Source organism: Mus caroli, unplaced genomic scaffold (assembly GCF_978045245.1).
Source record: "Mus caroli unplaced genomic scaffold, Mus_caroli_1 scaffold_2, whole genome shotgun sequence".
NCBI classification, from domain to species: Eukaryota; Metazoa; Chordata; class Mammalia; order Rodentia; family Muridae; genus Mus; species Mus caroli.
This window is the reverse complement of record NW_028227257.1, coordinates 12,132,663-12,149,966: the sequence shown is the minus strand read 5'-3', so window position 1 is coordinate 12,149,966 and position 17,304 is coordinate 12,132,663. Positions and strand designations below refer to the sequence as shown.

General features: G+C 49.6%; 1 protein-coding gene across 2 annotated transcripts in view; it reads left to right on the top strand.

Annotated features, from left to right (window-relative positions):
• Nucleotides 1–14,991: 14,991 nt before the first annotated feature.
• Slc9a8 (solute carrier family 9 member A8) overlaps nt 14,992–17,304 on the top strand; it is a 68,961-nt gene continuing 66,648 nt past the window's right edge. For both annotated transcript variants that reach the window (XM_085832201.1, XM_021154810.3), the window contains exon 1: nt 14,992–15,070. In XM_085832201.1, coding sequence (XP_085688327.1) covers nt 15,045–15,070 — 26 coding nt within the window. In that variant the 5' untranslated portion in view covers nt 14,992–15,044. The remainder of the gene's footprint in view (nt 15,071–17,304) is intronic.

Sequence of the window (17,304 nt, the reverse complement as noted above, 5' to 3'; positions counted from 1 at the left end):
GAGAGGGTCAGGAGTTTAAGATCATCCTCAGCTCTGTATGAGTCTCCATCTCGAAACACAACGCAAAACAAAAACTCCACACCAAACCAAACCGAAACGACGTTAAACAAAGCCAGAGCTGAGTGAGTCAGGGCCCTTTTCCCCCTCCACTCCAAGTGCAAATACAGGAGAGGACAGAGGAGGGGACCACGGGACCCACCCGGGCCTGAGAAAGTTCCTCATGTTTCAGAGAAGAGGGACTTGAGCAAACAAGGGTGACTTCATGCCCAGGCAAGAACTCCCCGGGCAATATGGTTCATAGTTCTCAAACACAAGGGCACTAAAGCACTTGCCATTGCCACAGCGCCACAGGGAGTCAGGACTGGCTCAGTGCCTGCCCTCCCCCAAGTGGAAGCAACTTTGGCTCATTATTATAATAGATTCTTTCTTTTGAATTGTGTGTGTGTGTGTGCATGAGCACGTGCAAGTATGCCTCAGGAGACCAGAAAAGGGTACCAGGAGATGGAGTTAGGATCCAAATGATGATCTGGGTGTTGGAAACCGAAACCGGGTCCTCTGGAAGAGCAGGAGGTGCTTTCAACTGCCGAGCCATCTCTCCAGTCCCTGAAGATATTTTCAAAGCTGATGACGTGTTGGGCTCCACTTGTAATCCCAGTACAAGAGAAGCAGTAGCAGGACCTTCTATGTGAGTTCAAAGCCAGCCTGGACTGCATAGTGAGAGCCTGTCTCAAAAAATACCAGCAACAAAAACCAGGGGGCTGGGCTGTGATTCTGCAATCTCATCATGTGAGAGGAAGAGAGGCAGAGGCAGGGGGGGTCTGGATTCCAGGCCATCCTCTGCTATGTCTGTAAGTCCGAGTTGAATGAACTGTGCACTGTCACAGGCACAGGTGACCTTGCAGGGGTTCAGGTGCAGGCACTCTGGCCTCCGGTCTCCAGATTCTCTGTGCCCACTTCCCAGCCCTCCATCCCCCTCACCCCTCAATCCCCCCCCATCCTGAGCCATGCTCTTTCCCTGCTCCTTTCCATAGGCAGAAGGCTCCAATTGACTCCCCTATTTGTGGGAATCAGGGTTTTCCAGATAGGAAATAGAGAAAAATTTCCCTTCTAGGTCTTCAGTGAGATAAGAAAGCTATGGTTAAAAGTCACCACAACCTGGGCTTCTAACGGAGACAGCAGAGCCACTCAGCCCACCTTGATCAGCTGCCCCACCACAGAGGCAGGTCAGGGCTGGGGAAACTTCCAGAAGGTATATGTGTAATAGGCATGGCTCTGAATATGTCATGAGCTCCCTCACTGCAAATGGAGGACACTGAGGCACAAGACTTTTACTGGTCCCGGGTGAGAGGTAAGGAAGGGTGGTAGTGCTCTGATCCAGCCCTGGACCTCTGGCTCTGGCTTCCCAGTGTGATGGGCAGCTTTGTGCTCTCATTGACTCTGGGGAGCTGAAAGCCCTAGGGTCCTCCAAGTCACTGTCAGCTCTGAGCAGAAGGCAGCAAGACCAATAATAAGACCCATTCTCTGTCTGTCTCCATATGTGAGTACACTGCAGCTGTCTTCAGACACACCAGAAGAGGGCATCAGATCCTATTACAGATGGTCGTGAGCCACCATGTGGGTGCTAGGATTTGAACTCAGGACCTCTGGAAGAGAGCAGTCAGTGCCCCTTAACCTCTGAGCCATCTCTCCAGCCTTTGTTTTTGTTTTTTCGAGACAGGGTTTCTCTGTGTAGCCCTGGCTGACTTAGAACTTGCTCTGTAGGGCTGGTGAGATGGCTCAGTGGGTAAGAGCACCCGACTGCTCTTCCAGAGGTCCAAAGTTCAAATCCCAGCAACCACATGGTGGCTCACAACCATCCGTAACGAGATCTGGCGCCCTCTTCTGGAGTGTCTGAAGACAGCTGCAGTGTACTTACATATAATAAATAAATCTTAAAAAAAAAAAAAAAAAAAAAAAAAGAACTTGCTCTGTAGATCAGGCTGACCTCAAACTCAGGACTCTGCCTGCCTCTGCCTCCCATGTGCTTGTATTAAAGGCGTGCGCCGCCGCCACCACCACCATGGCTTTTCTGTCTGTTTAGACAGTGTCTCATGAAGCCCACAATGGAGACATTCACTTTGCAACCAAGTGTGACCTTGAACTTCGGATCCTCCCGGCTCTACCTCCAAATGCCTGGGATTAAACTGTAGGTCAGTTTATGTGGTACTAGGGATGGAACCTCGGGTTTCTTCACTCGTGCTAGGTAAACTCCTCACTGATTGAACTACACATAATACTCCCGTTTGCCAGCCCATCTGCTCTCTCGGATGGCTGTTGGATTCAGTTCTTGTGACTATGGGACTGAGTACACCCTGTTTCTTTATTTGGGGACAATTCTCTCTGTAGGAGAGGAGGCAATTCTCTCTGTAGTCAGAAATGAAAAAGGGCGGGGCTACGCAGCCTGGCTGGGGTCTGGGTGGGGAGCTGAGGCGAACCCTAAAGTGCTGTGAACGAGAATCCTCAGAAACAAGGTTCACCTTGCACTGACCCATCTGAAGCGCCTCAGGACTTCAGTAATTGTAGGGAGGGTTGGAATGTTGCAACTCAACTGCCTTCAAAGGCTCCTCTTGAGTCTACGTGTGAACTGACATCTGGTGTGGCTGTCAGGTAAAGTATTACAGTACATAACCATTATGTGCTCATCAACCAACAGGTTCAGTGTCACCATCTGAGGCCTGCAGCACAGATTTACCCGTCTACCTAGTGTTTAAAAACTGTCTTGACCTCTGGCTTTCTTTGTTTTGTTACTATAACAACTTAATAATAATAACAATTTAATAATAACTAAAACCACATCCGTGTTGGGAACTGGAATGTGGGGTTGTGTTAAGTGCACGTTCCCAAGCCGCAGTCCCCGGGATTTGTCTCCAGAATACATTCTGCCTCTGAGGAGGGAGCTGGTTTGCACGGAGCATGCTCTGTTATGAAAGGAGAAAGAAGGGAGAGAGCGGGAGGTGCCTCAGTGAGTAAGGAGTGAGGACGGTGCTAGTGAGACATTGTGTCAACGAAAAGCCCTGGCTTCAGGTGCTAAGCAGGCACAGGGGCTGCTGTCTTTTCAGTTTGGGAAAGAGGAGGGGCTTTGTTTTCCTCCTCCGTCCCTGGCTGTCCCCAGTATGCTATGCTGCAGTCTGAGGGGCCTTTTAAAATTAGACGATTGGTTGTATTTTAATCCAGGCCAGATGTAGCCCAGGCTAGCCTCAGTTCTCTGTGTACCCGAGGATAACCTTGAACTCCTGATCCACTTTCCAAGTGTAGGATGTCCCCACTCCAGGCTCCCCTCTCTCTTTTAAAATCAAAACGTTTTGCCGGAGAAAATGGCTAAGCAGGTGAGAGCGGCTCACCCTGCAGCTCACAACTGTCTGCAGTCCCAGTCCAGTGGATCCAATGTCCTCTTCTGGGCTCCAGGAGCACCAGGCAAGCACATGGTGCACAGGCGTATGCGCAGGCAAAGCACTCATACTACACTTAAAATAATAAAGCAACAAATAAGTTCAAAATCACATTTCTTTTCTTTTCTTTTTTTTTTTTTTTTTTTTTTTTTTTTTTTTTTTGGTTTTTCGAGACAGGGTTTCTCTGTGTAGCCCCGGCTGTCCTGGAACTCACTTTGTAGACCAGGCTGGCCTCAAAATCAGAAATCCACCTGCCTCTGCCTCCCGAGTGCTGGGATTAAAGGCATGTGCCACAACTGCCTGGCTCAAAATCACATTTCTTTTCACCATCCAAACTGTGTATTTTCTGCATTAAACTCATTAAGATAGAGGTGAGCCAAAGAGAGGAAAAAAGAGGGAAACCCACTGGTCCTGTGAGAGGCATCTGGAGCCTCACTTCATTCAGATCCTGCCTATTTCCAATTTCTGTTTTCTGTTTTAAGATCTTTAATCATCCTCCTCTGGTTGTAGATGGTGATGATGGTGATGATGGTGATGATGGTGATGGTGATGGTTGTGATGATGATGGTGATGGTGGTGATGATGGTGATGGTGATGATGGTGGTGATGGTGGTGATGATGATGGTGTTGGTGGTGATGATGATGATGATGGTGGTGGTGATGGTGATGATGACGATGGTGATGGTGGTGATGATGATGGTGTTGGTGGTGATGATGATGGTGTTGATGGTGATGATGGTGGTGGTGATGGTGATGATGATGGTGATGATGGTGGTGGTGATGATGGTGATGGTGGTGATGATGATGGTGATGATGGTGGTGTGATGATGATGTTGATGATGATGATGGTGGTGGTGGTGATTTTGATGGTGTTGATGGTGATGATGATGATGGTGGTGATGGTGGTGGTGATGATGGTGATGGTGGTGGTGATGATGATGGTGATGGTGGTGATGATGGTGGTGGTGATGATGGTGATGGTGGTGGTGATGATGGTGATGGTGGTGGTGATGATGGTGATGATGGTGATGATGTTGGTGGTGATGGTGATGGTGGTGGTGGTGATAGTGGTGATGATGATGAAGATGATGATTTTATATTGAGGTTTACAACCCAGGAGGCCGCTGAACACTCAACTTTTCTAAAGACAGAGTAGAATTTTCCCCCCCAAAGTCAGAAATCCCTGCTTCCTGCCCAGCAGTTGGGGCTGATGGTTTTTGTATTTGTGCCTTGTTTTGAACTAATGCACAGCGGCTCACACGTGTCGTCCCAGAGCTTGGGAGGGGACAGAGGAGGATAAGGTGTTCAGGGTTTGCCTCGCCACAGAAGCTCCAGGCTGGTGTGGGCACAGGAGAGACCCTGGCACTCACAAGAATGTTAGGGAGATGGTTCCGCCATTAAAAGCACTGGCTGCTCTTCCAGAGGACCTGGGTTCAAGTCTCAGGGCCCACACTGTGTTGCTCACAACTGTCTGTAACTCTGGTTCCAGGGGATCTGACACTCTCTTTTTGGCCTCCACAGGAGAAAACAAAACAAAACAACAAAAACAACAGCAACAACAAAAACCCAAAAAACACATCATGTGTGTTCAGACATGGTGTAAGCCTTCCACCCCGGCACTCAAGAAGCACAGACAGGTGAATCTCTGTGAATCTGAGGCCAGTCAGGGCTATACAATGAGATCCTGTCTCAAAAACATCAAAAAATGTTGCATGGTAACCACAGGACTGATAAAACTTGTAGGCCAGCTTGGTCTACACAACAAATGTCAGGCTAGCCAGAGCTACATGTAAGCGCTAATCCAGAGAGAGGGAGAATTAACATGCTTTGACAGCCAAACCCCTCTTATTTAGAAGTATCTTTCACACAATATTTTTTGATCATGGCTCTCGTCTCCTAACTTAGCTCCTCACAGATCCCTCCCTCCCCGCTTCCTCCCCATATTCATTCTCTCTCTCTCTCTCTCTCTCTCTCTCTCTCTCTCTCTCTCTCTTTTGTTTTTGTTTGTTTTTTGTTTTGTTTTTTTGTTTTTTGAGACAAGGTTTCTTTGTATAGTCCTGGCTGTCCTGGAACTCACTTTGTAGACCAGGCTGGCCTCGAACTCAGAAATCCGCCTACCTCTGCCTCCCGAGTGCTGGGATTAAAGGCGTGGGCCACCACGCCCGGCTTCTTTCTCTTTTTTAAAAAATGAAACCCCTCAAGAATGAAAATCCAAGCCAAAAAAAAAAAAGGAGAGATGTCCACATTTTAAATTTTTATTTATTTATTTTAAATTTCATGCACTTTGGTGTCTTGTCGGATCCTCTGGAACTGGAGTTACAGACAGTGAGAGCTTCCGTGTAGATGCCGGGTCCTCTGGAAGAGCAGCCAGTGCTCCTAACCACTGAGCCATCTCTCCAGTCCAGAGATGCCAAGTTTTAACGCTCTACTGTTTTAACAATCTATCTACTTCCAGCTCTGGGTGCTGTGGCTTCTAGTGGCCTTCCTTTAATCTGTTCCTGCTGGCAACCCCGCTGCCGCCACCACCCTTGCTGCGTAGCCTCTGCCGCATGCGCATATTTCTTCGTGGTCCTTAGTTAACTATTCTCTTAATCCCGCCCCCCTTACCTTCCTGCCTTGTCTTTTCCGTGTGGTTACCAGTTAGCTCCATCCTTCAGCAATAGGCTTCCCACGGAACCTGCCCCACCCACCTTCTGGTGGGAACTCACTCGATGGTATCCTCAGATCTGTTCCCCTGAGGACTGATTCCCACACTGGTCCTTGACCACTATCCCAGGATCTCCCTAGGGATCTGCTGGCTTCTCACCTTTGCAGGAAAGAGTTCCTTTCCTGTTCCTTGGTCACAAGTCTCAGGCTTCCTCGTTTGCCCCGCCCCTCTCACGGTAGCGCAGCCCCAGAACCCTGAGAAAGGATGTAAGACTTCCAGACCCGAAAAACGTTTTAAATTACATCTATTTATTTATGGATGGACTGGTGTGTCACACAGGGCTAGCGTGTCATGCCACAAAAGTGGAGGTCAGAGGACAGCCAGCCTGGTAGTTCTCACCTTTCATCTTTACATGGGTCCAGAGTCCGACTCAGGCTCCAGGCTTGTGCCTGAGTCATGTCCGGTCTGGCCTGCTTCTCTTGACTCCTACGTGCTGGGCTGCCAGGATACTCCATCAGGCCCGGCTCACGGGTCTCATGTGAGAGCCTGTATTCTCGGTCTTCTCTCCTCTAGAAGGCTATAGGGTCTCTGTTCTAAGTTGAAGCCTCACAGTGATGGGTCTTGGCTGGATCAGAAGCCAGATTCTCATACTTAATTATTCATTTTACGTTTTGTCCCATAGGTCCCCCACCCTTCAGCTGTACTTCCACCACTGCCCAGCAGATTTTCAGGTTTTGAAGAGACCCTGCATCCCAGAAGCTGCTGGAGGCTGGAATGGGCAGAAACTGGGAAAACGAGTCTCCCTGGCTCTCCAAGAGGGACACAGCCCTGCCTGTTTAACTTCACGAAGCTGCTAAGCAAAAGATCCGGGAACTTATGAATATGGGGTGTTCTAGTCTAATCCCCTCACACCGTATCCTTCACTGGTTTATCGCTGTTTGTTTGTTTGTTTGTTTGGAGTTTCCTTCTGTAACACGCCCTGGCTTGGAAGTCACTCTGCTGTGGGACTTGCTACTACTGGGTAGTCCAGCCTGGCTTTAAACTCACCGCAATCCTCCTGGTCCAGCCTCCTGATTGTGGGGATTACAGCATGAGCTGCTATGTCTGGCTTGGGCCCCTGTTTTAGTTTTTGAGATTATTTTATTTTATTATGTGCATGGGTGTTTTGCATGTATGTCTGCACTACACGTATGCAGTTCCCTCAGAGGCCAGAAGAGGGTGTCAGATCTTCTGGAACTGGAGTCCCAGACCCACCATGTGGGTCAGAAAGAACAAGTGGTCTTAACCACCGAGCCATCTCTCCACTCCCACCTCCTACCCCCATTTTATTGGTTTTTAGTTTTTGTAGAATTGAGAAAATTCTCACTCAAGGCTTTACCTATGCAAGGCTCTACCATCGAGCTACATCCCAGCCCATCTTCTAAGTAAAGCATTGAACACGATTTCAGGTCTCTACACCTGTGCACTGGGCTAAGAGGACTGACGGCCTTCCTCAGGTTGCTACAAGGACTGAGGTGTGACTGAGCAGTGCAGCACTGTCCAAGCAAGCAATGGATGAACAAAGGCAGAAGATGGAGGCGTTCTTCCTCAGGAAGCTTGGACCACAGAGACAGAAACTCAGAAAGGAAGGAGACACGGATGGAAGGAAGAGAGCAACCGAAGGGGGAAGAGATGTTTGATCACGAAAAGTCCTCAGAGACATGTACAAGTCCTTAGAACCTAATGACAAGCACACCTATTGTTTTAGGCACTGTGAAGAGACACCACGACCAAGGCAGCTCTTATAAGAGAAAGCATTTAATTGGGGGATTGTTTACAGTTTCAGAGGCTTGGTCTATTATCAGCACAGCAGCGGGCATGGCAGGCATGGTGCTGGAGAAGTAGCTGAGAGCTACATTCTGATCCATAGGCAGAGAGAAAGACACTGGGCCTGGTATGGGCTTTTGAAACCTGAAGGCCCCGCCCCATCCACAAGTGACACACCCCCTCCAGCCAGGCCACACCTCCTCAAACCAGGTCATATGTCCTCCAATAAAGCCATACCTCCTCCAACATGGCCACGCCTCCTCCAACAAGGCCATGCCTCCTAATCCCTCTCAAATTGTCTACTCACTGATGAAGAAACATTCAAATATATGAGCCTATGGGGCCATTCAAGACACCATACCTGCGAACCCAGCCTTCCAGACCATCAAGAAAATGTTATGATAAAACAACAACAACAACAACAGAAGAACTGAGACAAAAAGAAATGGGGTTGGAGTGACAACAGGGAAACACAGTTCTCACCTCAAAAGGAGAAGGAGATAGTTTATTCTAAAGCCAGGTACGAATGACTGTGCCCCAGATTTGGAATTTCAGGTGTCCTCAAAACTCCACATTTCAACCTAGTAAGATGACATGAAAAAAAAATTTTTAAAGATTTATTTATGCCAGGCAGGGTTGGCACACGCCTTTAATCCCAGCACTTGGGAGGCAGAGGCAGGCGGATTTCTGAGTTTGAGGCCAGCCTGGTCTACAAAGTGAGTTCCAGGACAGCCAGGGCTACACAGAGAAACCCTGTCTTGAAAAACAAAAACAAAAAACAAAAAAAAAAAATTTTTTTTTTCTTTTCAGGGTCTAGGGAGATGGCTCAGAGGTTAAGGCACAGTCAGTCTATTCTTCTGGAGGTCCTGAGTTCAATTCCCAGCAACCACATGAAGACGTCCTGAGAGAGTAGGTTCTTGCTCTACACTATGTGTCTCTGGGATTGAAATCAGACCCTCAGGCTTGGCAACAAGCACCTTAGTATTGAGTCATCCAAACAGCCCAAAGTACTGGTAGTGTTTGTGTGTGTGTGTATAAAATATATGATACCACACAGTCCTGGTGGGCTTTGAACTTGCCATGTAGATCAGGCAGGCCCAGAACTCGAGGATCTGCCTGTCTCTGCCTACCAGGTGCTGGGGTGAACGATGTCTACCACTAAATCTTGTGATAGATTCCTCCCCCCACTTCCTGCTACCAGGGAATGAATGGAGCCTAAGACCTCATGAGGCTGGCCGAGAGCTCAACCACAGAGTTGTAGCCCACAGCTCAAGCCTTTCAGCACGTAAAAGGTCTCACCCTAGGGCAGCTGATCCTCAGGCGTTTGCATACTGTGACGTGGGGGTTATACCCCACAGGGCCCAGGCTCCAAACCCCACCATATTTCCTGTTGGCTCCTTAGACACAGCCATGCAGCCTGAGTAAACAGGGGAGGGCTCCCACCGAGTGACATTTCAACTGAGACAACAAAAAGTTTACAGACAAGGAGGAGAAAGACCAAGAGAGAACAGGGCCAGAGCTTGCCCTGCAGCCAGACAGCCTTCTAGGGAGGGGTGCTGTCAGAGCAGCTGCAGGCTGGAGCTCCAGCGGTGCTGGACCGGGCATCCTGGCGCCTCTGCTGGCTGTGCTCTTCTGACAGTGACTTCTCTGCCTGGTACGACACATGCTCAAGTTCAATGAATATTTGCCTTCCTGGGGCAATAACCCAGGAATAGGTGAGAAGAGCCTAGGACTTTCCCATAGGCCAAAGGGCAGGTCTGTAGCAGCCCGAGGGATGGCTGAGGTTGGCACCAGGCCTAGCAGGGGTGTGACCGGGAGGCCAATGACCTTCACAGAACCCCAGCTCAGCATTGGTTTAGCAGGCCAGTGAGTGGGTTAGAGGGGCAGCCCTCTGAGAATCTGAGCTATGGGGCTCTTAACCAGTGTGACCAGCCAGAGCCCCAGGCTACTCCTCTCAAAGCCAAGCCCACATCTCACTGAGCATAGTGCTGCCAATGAAAGGAAGGTCTCGGCCCCAGTGTAGAGGCAGACAAACAAGGCAGCCATGAGCAGTTACAGTCCACACCAAACTGCACCTAAAACCCAGTCCTGAGAGTGGCTTGCTGTGTGACAGCTTGGCTTCTCTGTGTCTTTGGGCATACTGGTATCTGCTGGCATGACTGATAAGGAATTAAGGAAACAACAGTACCACACCTATAGGAAGAGCGAGCTCAGAGTCAAGCGGGCAGATCTGAAGCACTCTTTTTAATGTGTCTTTTGTTAACAGCCCTAAGCCTTGGCAGGTGAAAGGCTGTTTCTGCCACCAGGCCCAACTCAGACTTCTGTCTGCATCAGGAGGCCACCTCTTGCCACCTCTGCCACATCATCTTTGTCCACCTGCCAGCAGCTCAGTGTGGGTCAAAGCACAGGCCTCCTGGTTCAGGGCTTTCATCCTTGGTCAATCAACTGCCCTTAAGCAGCCAAGCCGATTCTCTTCCAAAGGAAACCCTCCCATGACTTATTTTATTTTATTTTATTTTATTTTATTTTATTTTTTGAGACTAGGTTTCTCTACATAGCCCTGGCTTTGTCCTGCAACTCACTCTGTAGACCAGGCTGGCCTGGAACTCACAGAGCTCCACCTGCCTCTGCTTCTCAAGTGCTGGGATTAAAGGCTTGTGCCACCACGCCTGGCTGACTTATTTTTAAATGTTTATTTATAGTTCTGTGTGTGTGTGTGTGTGTGTGTTGGGGTGTGTGTGTGACTCTGTGCATGTGGAAGTCAGAGGACTTTCTTCCATCTTTACATGACTCCGATGGACCAAGCTCAGGCTGCTGTCTTGCTGAAAAGCACCTTATACTGCCAAGCCATCTCCCCAACCCTTTCTTCCACTTCCCAACACGCCCAGGGTGAACTTACTGACATTTTTCCTGAGGGGCTGGAAAGAAGGCTCAGCTGTTAGGAGCGCCTGTTGCTCTGCAAGAGTACTTGGGTCCCATTCCCAGCACCGGCACAGTGGCTCACACCCACTGGGAACTGTTTCAGAGGACCTGAAGCCCTTGTCTGACTTTTGGGGATGAGAGATTTGGATGCACATTCATGGTGGAACTGGAACTGGCCAGTCACAGCAGGATGACCTTGAATTTGCAATGCCTTCTGAATGGCAGATCCAGAAGCCCAATACTCTTGTTCCCCCTCTCCCTTTTGACAGGGTCTGGCCAGATTGGCCAGATTGGATTACAAGTAGGTATGGGCTCTCACACTATTGGTGACCCTGCGGTGTGGCTGGAGACAGCTCTATACTGCCCCCTGCAGTCTGCAGCCTTAGTTCTTTCCAGAGACTTCCTCTCAGGTAAATCCAGGAAGAATTCTTCTTTTTCTTTTCTGCTTTCGAGACAAGGCTGACCTCTGATGTAGCCCAGGCTGGCCTCAATCTCACTAAACAGCAGGGGATGATGACCTTTGACCCTCTGGTCCTTCTAGTTCAGTCTCCCCAGGGCTAGGGCTTGAACTTTCATGTACTTGAGCAAGCACTCTGCCAACCGAACTATATGCTCAGTCCCAAGATTCGAAAGGAACAGGACATTTATTTACTGTGTGTGGGAGGCATACATGCCACCACAAGGCACATATATGGTGACTGAAGAACAAAGTTGTTCCCCCCCCCCATCATGTGGTCCCAGGTGAAGCTTAGCCCCTCAGCCTTGGTGGCAGGCCCATTTAACCCACAGGCACTACCAGCCTAGCCCCAGGACTTTTGGCCTGGCCACAGAAAAAAATTCAAGATGAGTATGAAGAGGTCGTTTTCCTGTATTTTGTGTTTGACACTTTGTTGTATGCATACACACATGTGCAGGCCAGAGAGCAGCTTTCAGGAGGGCTTGGCATTGGCCCCTTTACCTCCTGAGCCATCTCACTGGTCCCTTAGAAGTTTTGAGAGAGGCACCAGGAAAGGGTAAAACACCCGTGAACACGTGGCTGTGAGCTTGAGAGAGCTGGGCTGCTTTTAGAAACCCCAGCTACCTGCTGCCCCTGACTTCTGAAGGCAGGGCTCACAGTGCAGCTAAGGAATTTCTTGGGTGGTTGGGCCCTGATGTGCCAAGGATGGTGGGACTGTAGCCGAGGAGGTGAAACTCTCTTTCCCAGGGGCTGCATGGGAAACTCAGGTGCTTTCTCTAACGGAAATCTGTCTTTTTGGGAAAGTCCCAGGAAATGTGTAAGTGGGGAGCGAGGTCATGCTCTCAGTAATCTGTCTGTGCTCAGGCCTTAAGAACATCTTACTGGGGCTGGAGAGATGGCTAAGCGGTTAAGAGCACTGACTGCTCTTCTGAAGGTCCTGAGTTCAAATCCTAGCAACCACATGGTGGCTCACAACAATCCGTAATGAGATCTGGTGCCCTCTTCTGGTGTGTCTGAAAACCGCTACAGTGTACTTACATATAACAATAAATAAATCTTTAAAAAAAAAAAAAGGAACATCTTACTGCTGGGGGGTGCAGAGACGGGCTCCACAGCAGGTGGAGTAGCCTATCTACTTCATAAGCCAAGCCTGAAGACCTGAGTTCAGGACCTAGAACCCAGAGGTAGGATAGAAATGACTCCACAAGTGTCCTCTGACCACCACATGCAGGCCCCAGTACACTATTTTTAAATTTTTCTATTGATATGTATGGGTGTTTTGCCTGTATGTACGCATATCTATGCAGTATATACATGCAGTACCTGCAATGGCCAGAAGGTGGTACCAAATCCTCTGGAACAGCTCATTGCGAGCCACCAGGTGGTGCTGGTACTTGAAGCCAGGTCCTCTGGAAGAGAGACCAGGTTCTCATCCACTGAGCCATCTCTCTAGCCCTTTGTTTACTATTACCACCCTTTGAGACAGGGTCTTTTATGTAGTCCTAGCTGGCTCTGGAATTTATTATGTAAACCAGGCTGGCCTCAAACCCAAGAGATCCATCTGTCTCTGCCTCCAGAGTACTGGGATTAAAGGTACATACCACCACCCAGCCGGGTCAAGTCTTCTCAAGTTCTTTGTTTTTAAAAATTCCATTTATTTGGGATGTGTGTCTTGGGATTTCTACTGCTTCAAGGAAACACCATGATCAAACAACTTGGGGAGAAAATGATTTATTTGGCCGTACACGTCCACAGCACAGTCCATCATCAAAGGAAGTCAGGACAGGAACTCAAGCAGGGCAGGAACCTGGAGGCAGGAGCTGAAGCAGAGGCCACGGAAGGGCGCTGCTTACTGGTCTGGTCAACCTGCTTTCTTATGGAACTCAGGTCCACCAGCCCAGGGATGGCCCCACCCACAATGGGCTGGGCCATTCTCCAAAAATCACTAATTAAGAAAATGCCCTGGGCTGGTGAGATGGCTCAGTGGATAAGAGCACCCGACTCTATAGTTCAAATCCCAGCAACCACATGGTGGCTCACAACCATCTATAACGAGATCTGACTCTTTCTTCTGGAGTGTCTGAAGACAACTACAGTGTACTTACATATAAAAATAAATAAATCTTTAAAAAAAAAAAAAAAAGAAAATGCCCTACAGCAGGATCTTATGGAGACATTTTCTCCATCCACGTGTGGAGAATTTGCAAGGGTCAGTTCTCTCTCACCATGTGTGTCACAGAAACTAAGCTAAGGTCATTCGGCTGGCGGCATGAGCTGTTACCCAGAATCATCTCAGCAGTCTTATTTTTAATATTCATATATGAAAATTTCTTTACGTGGGCAGCCATCTTGGCAAACATTAATTGTTCTGGAATTTTTGTTCTCAGCTAGTGTGTGAGGCTTCCCTTGTTCGTTTAATTTTATCTTGCCTTATACCTGGCTTTCCTAGTTCCTTTGTATAGCCTTAACCCCACAAGGTACATCTCAGCATACAGTAGGTCTCTACAGAGAACTTGGGCATGTTAGCTGAGTGGAAGACCACCTGCCTGCCATATGTGTTGCCCTAGGTTCCACCCCTGTACAGGAGAAGTAGACAGATGCCTGAATGGGGGTGGGGAGGGGTGTCTCTCACCCAACTGCTCAAGAGGATGAGACAGAAGGATCGTTCTTTGGGAAAGTGACATATCTGTTAAGCGTTATTAAGGGGGGGGGACTACCTAGGGTGGAAGGGGCCCTGAAGGAGAACACCCAGAAGGTCCCATAAAGACCTCAGCAGTACCAGGCCAGTTTTAAGCAATATAGACAAGACAGTTCAAGTTATCTTCGGTGTTGAAAGCCCAGTGGGCAATGCGCTTGCTATGTAAGCACGAGGACCTCAGTTAGTATTTCCAACATCCACACAGAAGCCAGGGATAGCTGTTGGCATCTGTAACCCGACAGGGAGACCGAGGAGGGTCCCTGGGAGTTGTTGGCTAGCCACTATGTCGCGTCCCTAGTTTCAGGTTCAATGTCTCATAATTAAGGTGGAGCGTGAGAAAGGAAGACATCTGATAACCTGGGACCTCCTAGTGTACCCCCCCCAAAGGTTAAGAAAAATATGTTGGGATAGTTCAATGAGTAAAGGCGGTGCCGCCAACCCGTATTACCAGAGTTCAATGCCAAGGACCAACATGGCGGAAGGCGAGAATGAAACCCCTCAAGTTGTCCTGGATCTCATTTCCACATCTACCACACCAACCAATAAACCAATGGGGAATGCCAACCTCTGCCTTGCCTTGCTAGCTCTCAACTTTTATACTTGGAGTAAGTACACTGTCTAGCGTTTCAAAGGCCCTCTGTCTACTCTCCCCACAGTAGGGGAAACTGAGGCCGCCTCGGAACGCGCCTGCAGACTCCCTCCGCTCCGCACAGCCGGCCCGGACGCCCAGAGAGACCACTTTCCCCCATTCTTAGCCCTGGGATTCCCACGCGGGGCGGACGGCTTGGCTCACAGCTGAGTCACCCGGATTTCAAAAGTTTCCTCCAAATCTTTCCCGCCCGGGGACCGAAAAAAAAAAAAAAAAAAAAAGTCGGGATGTCCCGAGGCCAGATCGTCACACGGCCTGGCCGGAAAAAGCCCACAGAAAGCCCCTGAAGTCGTCCCACTCTCCGGCCACCGAGAGGACAACGCAGAAGGTCGCCCTGGGAAGCCAAGCCCCGCCCCTGCCCGCAGCGGAAACCGGAAGCAGCCGCCGGCCCCGCTAGCCCTGCGGCGCCGAACTCTGTAGTCTCGGAAGCTCGCAGGATGGGGGAGAAGATGGCGGAGGAGGAGTGAGTGCGCGGCTTCGGGTAGCGGAGGCGGCAGGGCCGGGCCGGCGGGCGACCGCGGGCCTGGAGCGCCCGGGTGGAGAGGCGCGGGCCCACCTAGCCGGGGTTGGCGGGGGGCGGGATGAGAACTTGGGCCCTGCGGCCTCCTGGAGGTCCGACATTGCTGACCACGCGCAGGCCTGGCGGAAGCCGCGAACGTCCTTCCTGCTCCCGGTTTCCGGTTATCTCAGGGTTCCCTGGCTCTCCTCCTCCTGATCCAGGAAGTTCTCCCATTGCCACGAGCAGCCCCTGGCATCCCCCGTAACCATCTGCAACCTTCATTGTTCTTGTCTGCCCCCAACAGGTTTCTTTGGTTCACTGACTGCTAGTTGACCGTTTTTTCGCGGCCCTGGGCGTCAGGAGCCGCCCGCAGGGAGCCTCCACGAGGCTTTAGTGGGAGACTTTTGTGTTTGCCTGGGTGTTTTTGGACCTTGCCAAATGCTTGGATGGAAATTGGGTAGCATGAGAGACGAGGAGCCCACCCTAGGTGGGAGGAAGACGTCTCGTGACCCGCAGCTTGAAATCTTAGAGAGATGGGGAAGGTGACGTGTTAAAAAGGCCCGAGCCCATCTTCATGGTTGGCAGGACACTGTTGTGTGTTACCAATTCTCTCTTTGAAATGAGCCCCAGAAAATTAACAAGGAACTCCTTAATTGATACCGAACTTTTTCTGAGAGCATTTCAGGTAGCTCTTTGGCCACTGAGGAACGAAAGTCATTAGCTCTTGTTCTGTAGCTGTACTGTCCCAGACATTCACATAGGCTCAGCAGGACAAGATAAAAGAGGTAATACAGAGCCAAATGCTTTGAGGTGTGGGCTTGAAGCTTGATCAGATTATGGGGTCCTGGAATGAGGCGGTGCTCAATGGTCACAACTCCATCACTACTACACTAGTTTACAGACCTAAGCCTTGCATAGAGTGGGATGTTACAGAGCAGGAAATCTGAGCCATTTGAGATTCCAGAAGGGTTTGGTAGGGTAGGTTAGGGCATTCTGTGGAGAAAAACGGGGCAGATTCAGCTGACTTGGTCAGTTAAGGGCTGGAATCTTGCCCACCATTCCTGAGGTCAATCCCTAGTTTAGTCAAACACACACACTGCACCCAAAATTCAAGGAGATTGTAGACTAGGAAAGTAAATAATACTGAAACTGGGGTGTAGGGAGACTCCAGTTCCACCCTAGGTGTTTGTTTGTGTTTTTGTTTTCTTTTTGAGACAGGTTCATGTAGCCCACAAAACTGGCCCTCACTGAGTATCAGTATGTAGGCCAGGGTGACCTTGGTCTTGAACTCTTAGCTTTCCTGCATCTGTCTCCCAAGTGCAGAGATTATAGGCATGGATTAACATACCCTGCTACCCTCATTAAGTTCAAAGGGCAGACAGCATCCTCCTCCCCTCAACCCCAGACAAGGTTTCTCTGTGTAGATCTGGCTATCCTGGAACTTGCTCTGCTGGCCTCCAGCTCAGAGAGATCTGCTTGCCTCTGTTTTTTGAGTACTGGGGTTAAAGACATGTACCACCACACCCACACCTGCCTTTCTTTGTTTTCTGTTGTTTTGGTGGGGAGAAAGGGATTACAGGTGATGACTTCCAGAGTGCTGCATGCCGGGCAGGTGCTCTATTCATTTATATAAGACAGGGTTTCACTGTGCAGCTCTGGTTGGCCTGGAATGCTACCTGGATAGGCCGAAAACTTGTTGGCATTGATTAAGGCATGTGCCACTGTGCCCACCCCTTTTACTTTATAGTTGAGACAGGGTCTCTCACTAAGTTAGTGAGACCTGGGCTGGCCTTGAGCTCGCTAGCCCCTGCTGGCTTTGAACTTGTGATCCTGTTGCCTAGCCAACTGTTCCATAACCCCAGGCCTTACATTTTTGTTCGCCTATGCTAACATGTAGCTCAAGCTGGTATTGTAGCTGAAAATGCCCTCGAACTCTTGGTCCTTCTCTTCCTCCTCTGTGCTGGGACTATAGGCCTGGGCCACACAACTGGTTTATACAGTACTGAAGATCAAACCCAGGGTTTCCTGCAGGCACTACCAGCTGAGCTGCATCCCTGGCCTTAGCCTTTTGTAACTCTTTCTCCATAGCCCTGACCCCTCTCTTCCTGACCTCTGGGTGGATGACTGTAGTTTAAGATAATAGAAGTCTCTGGTGTGCTGTGTAGACAGGAGTTCCTCCCTCTTCAAGGCCTGTCTGC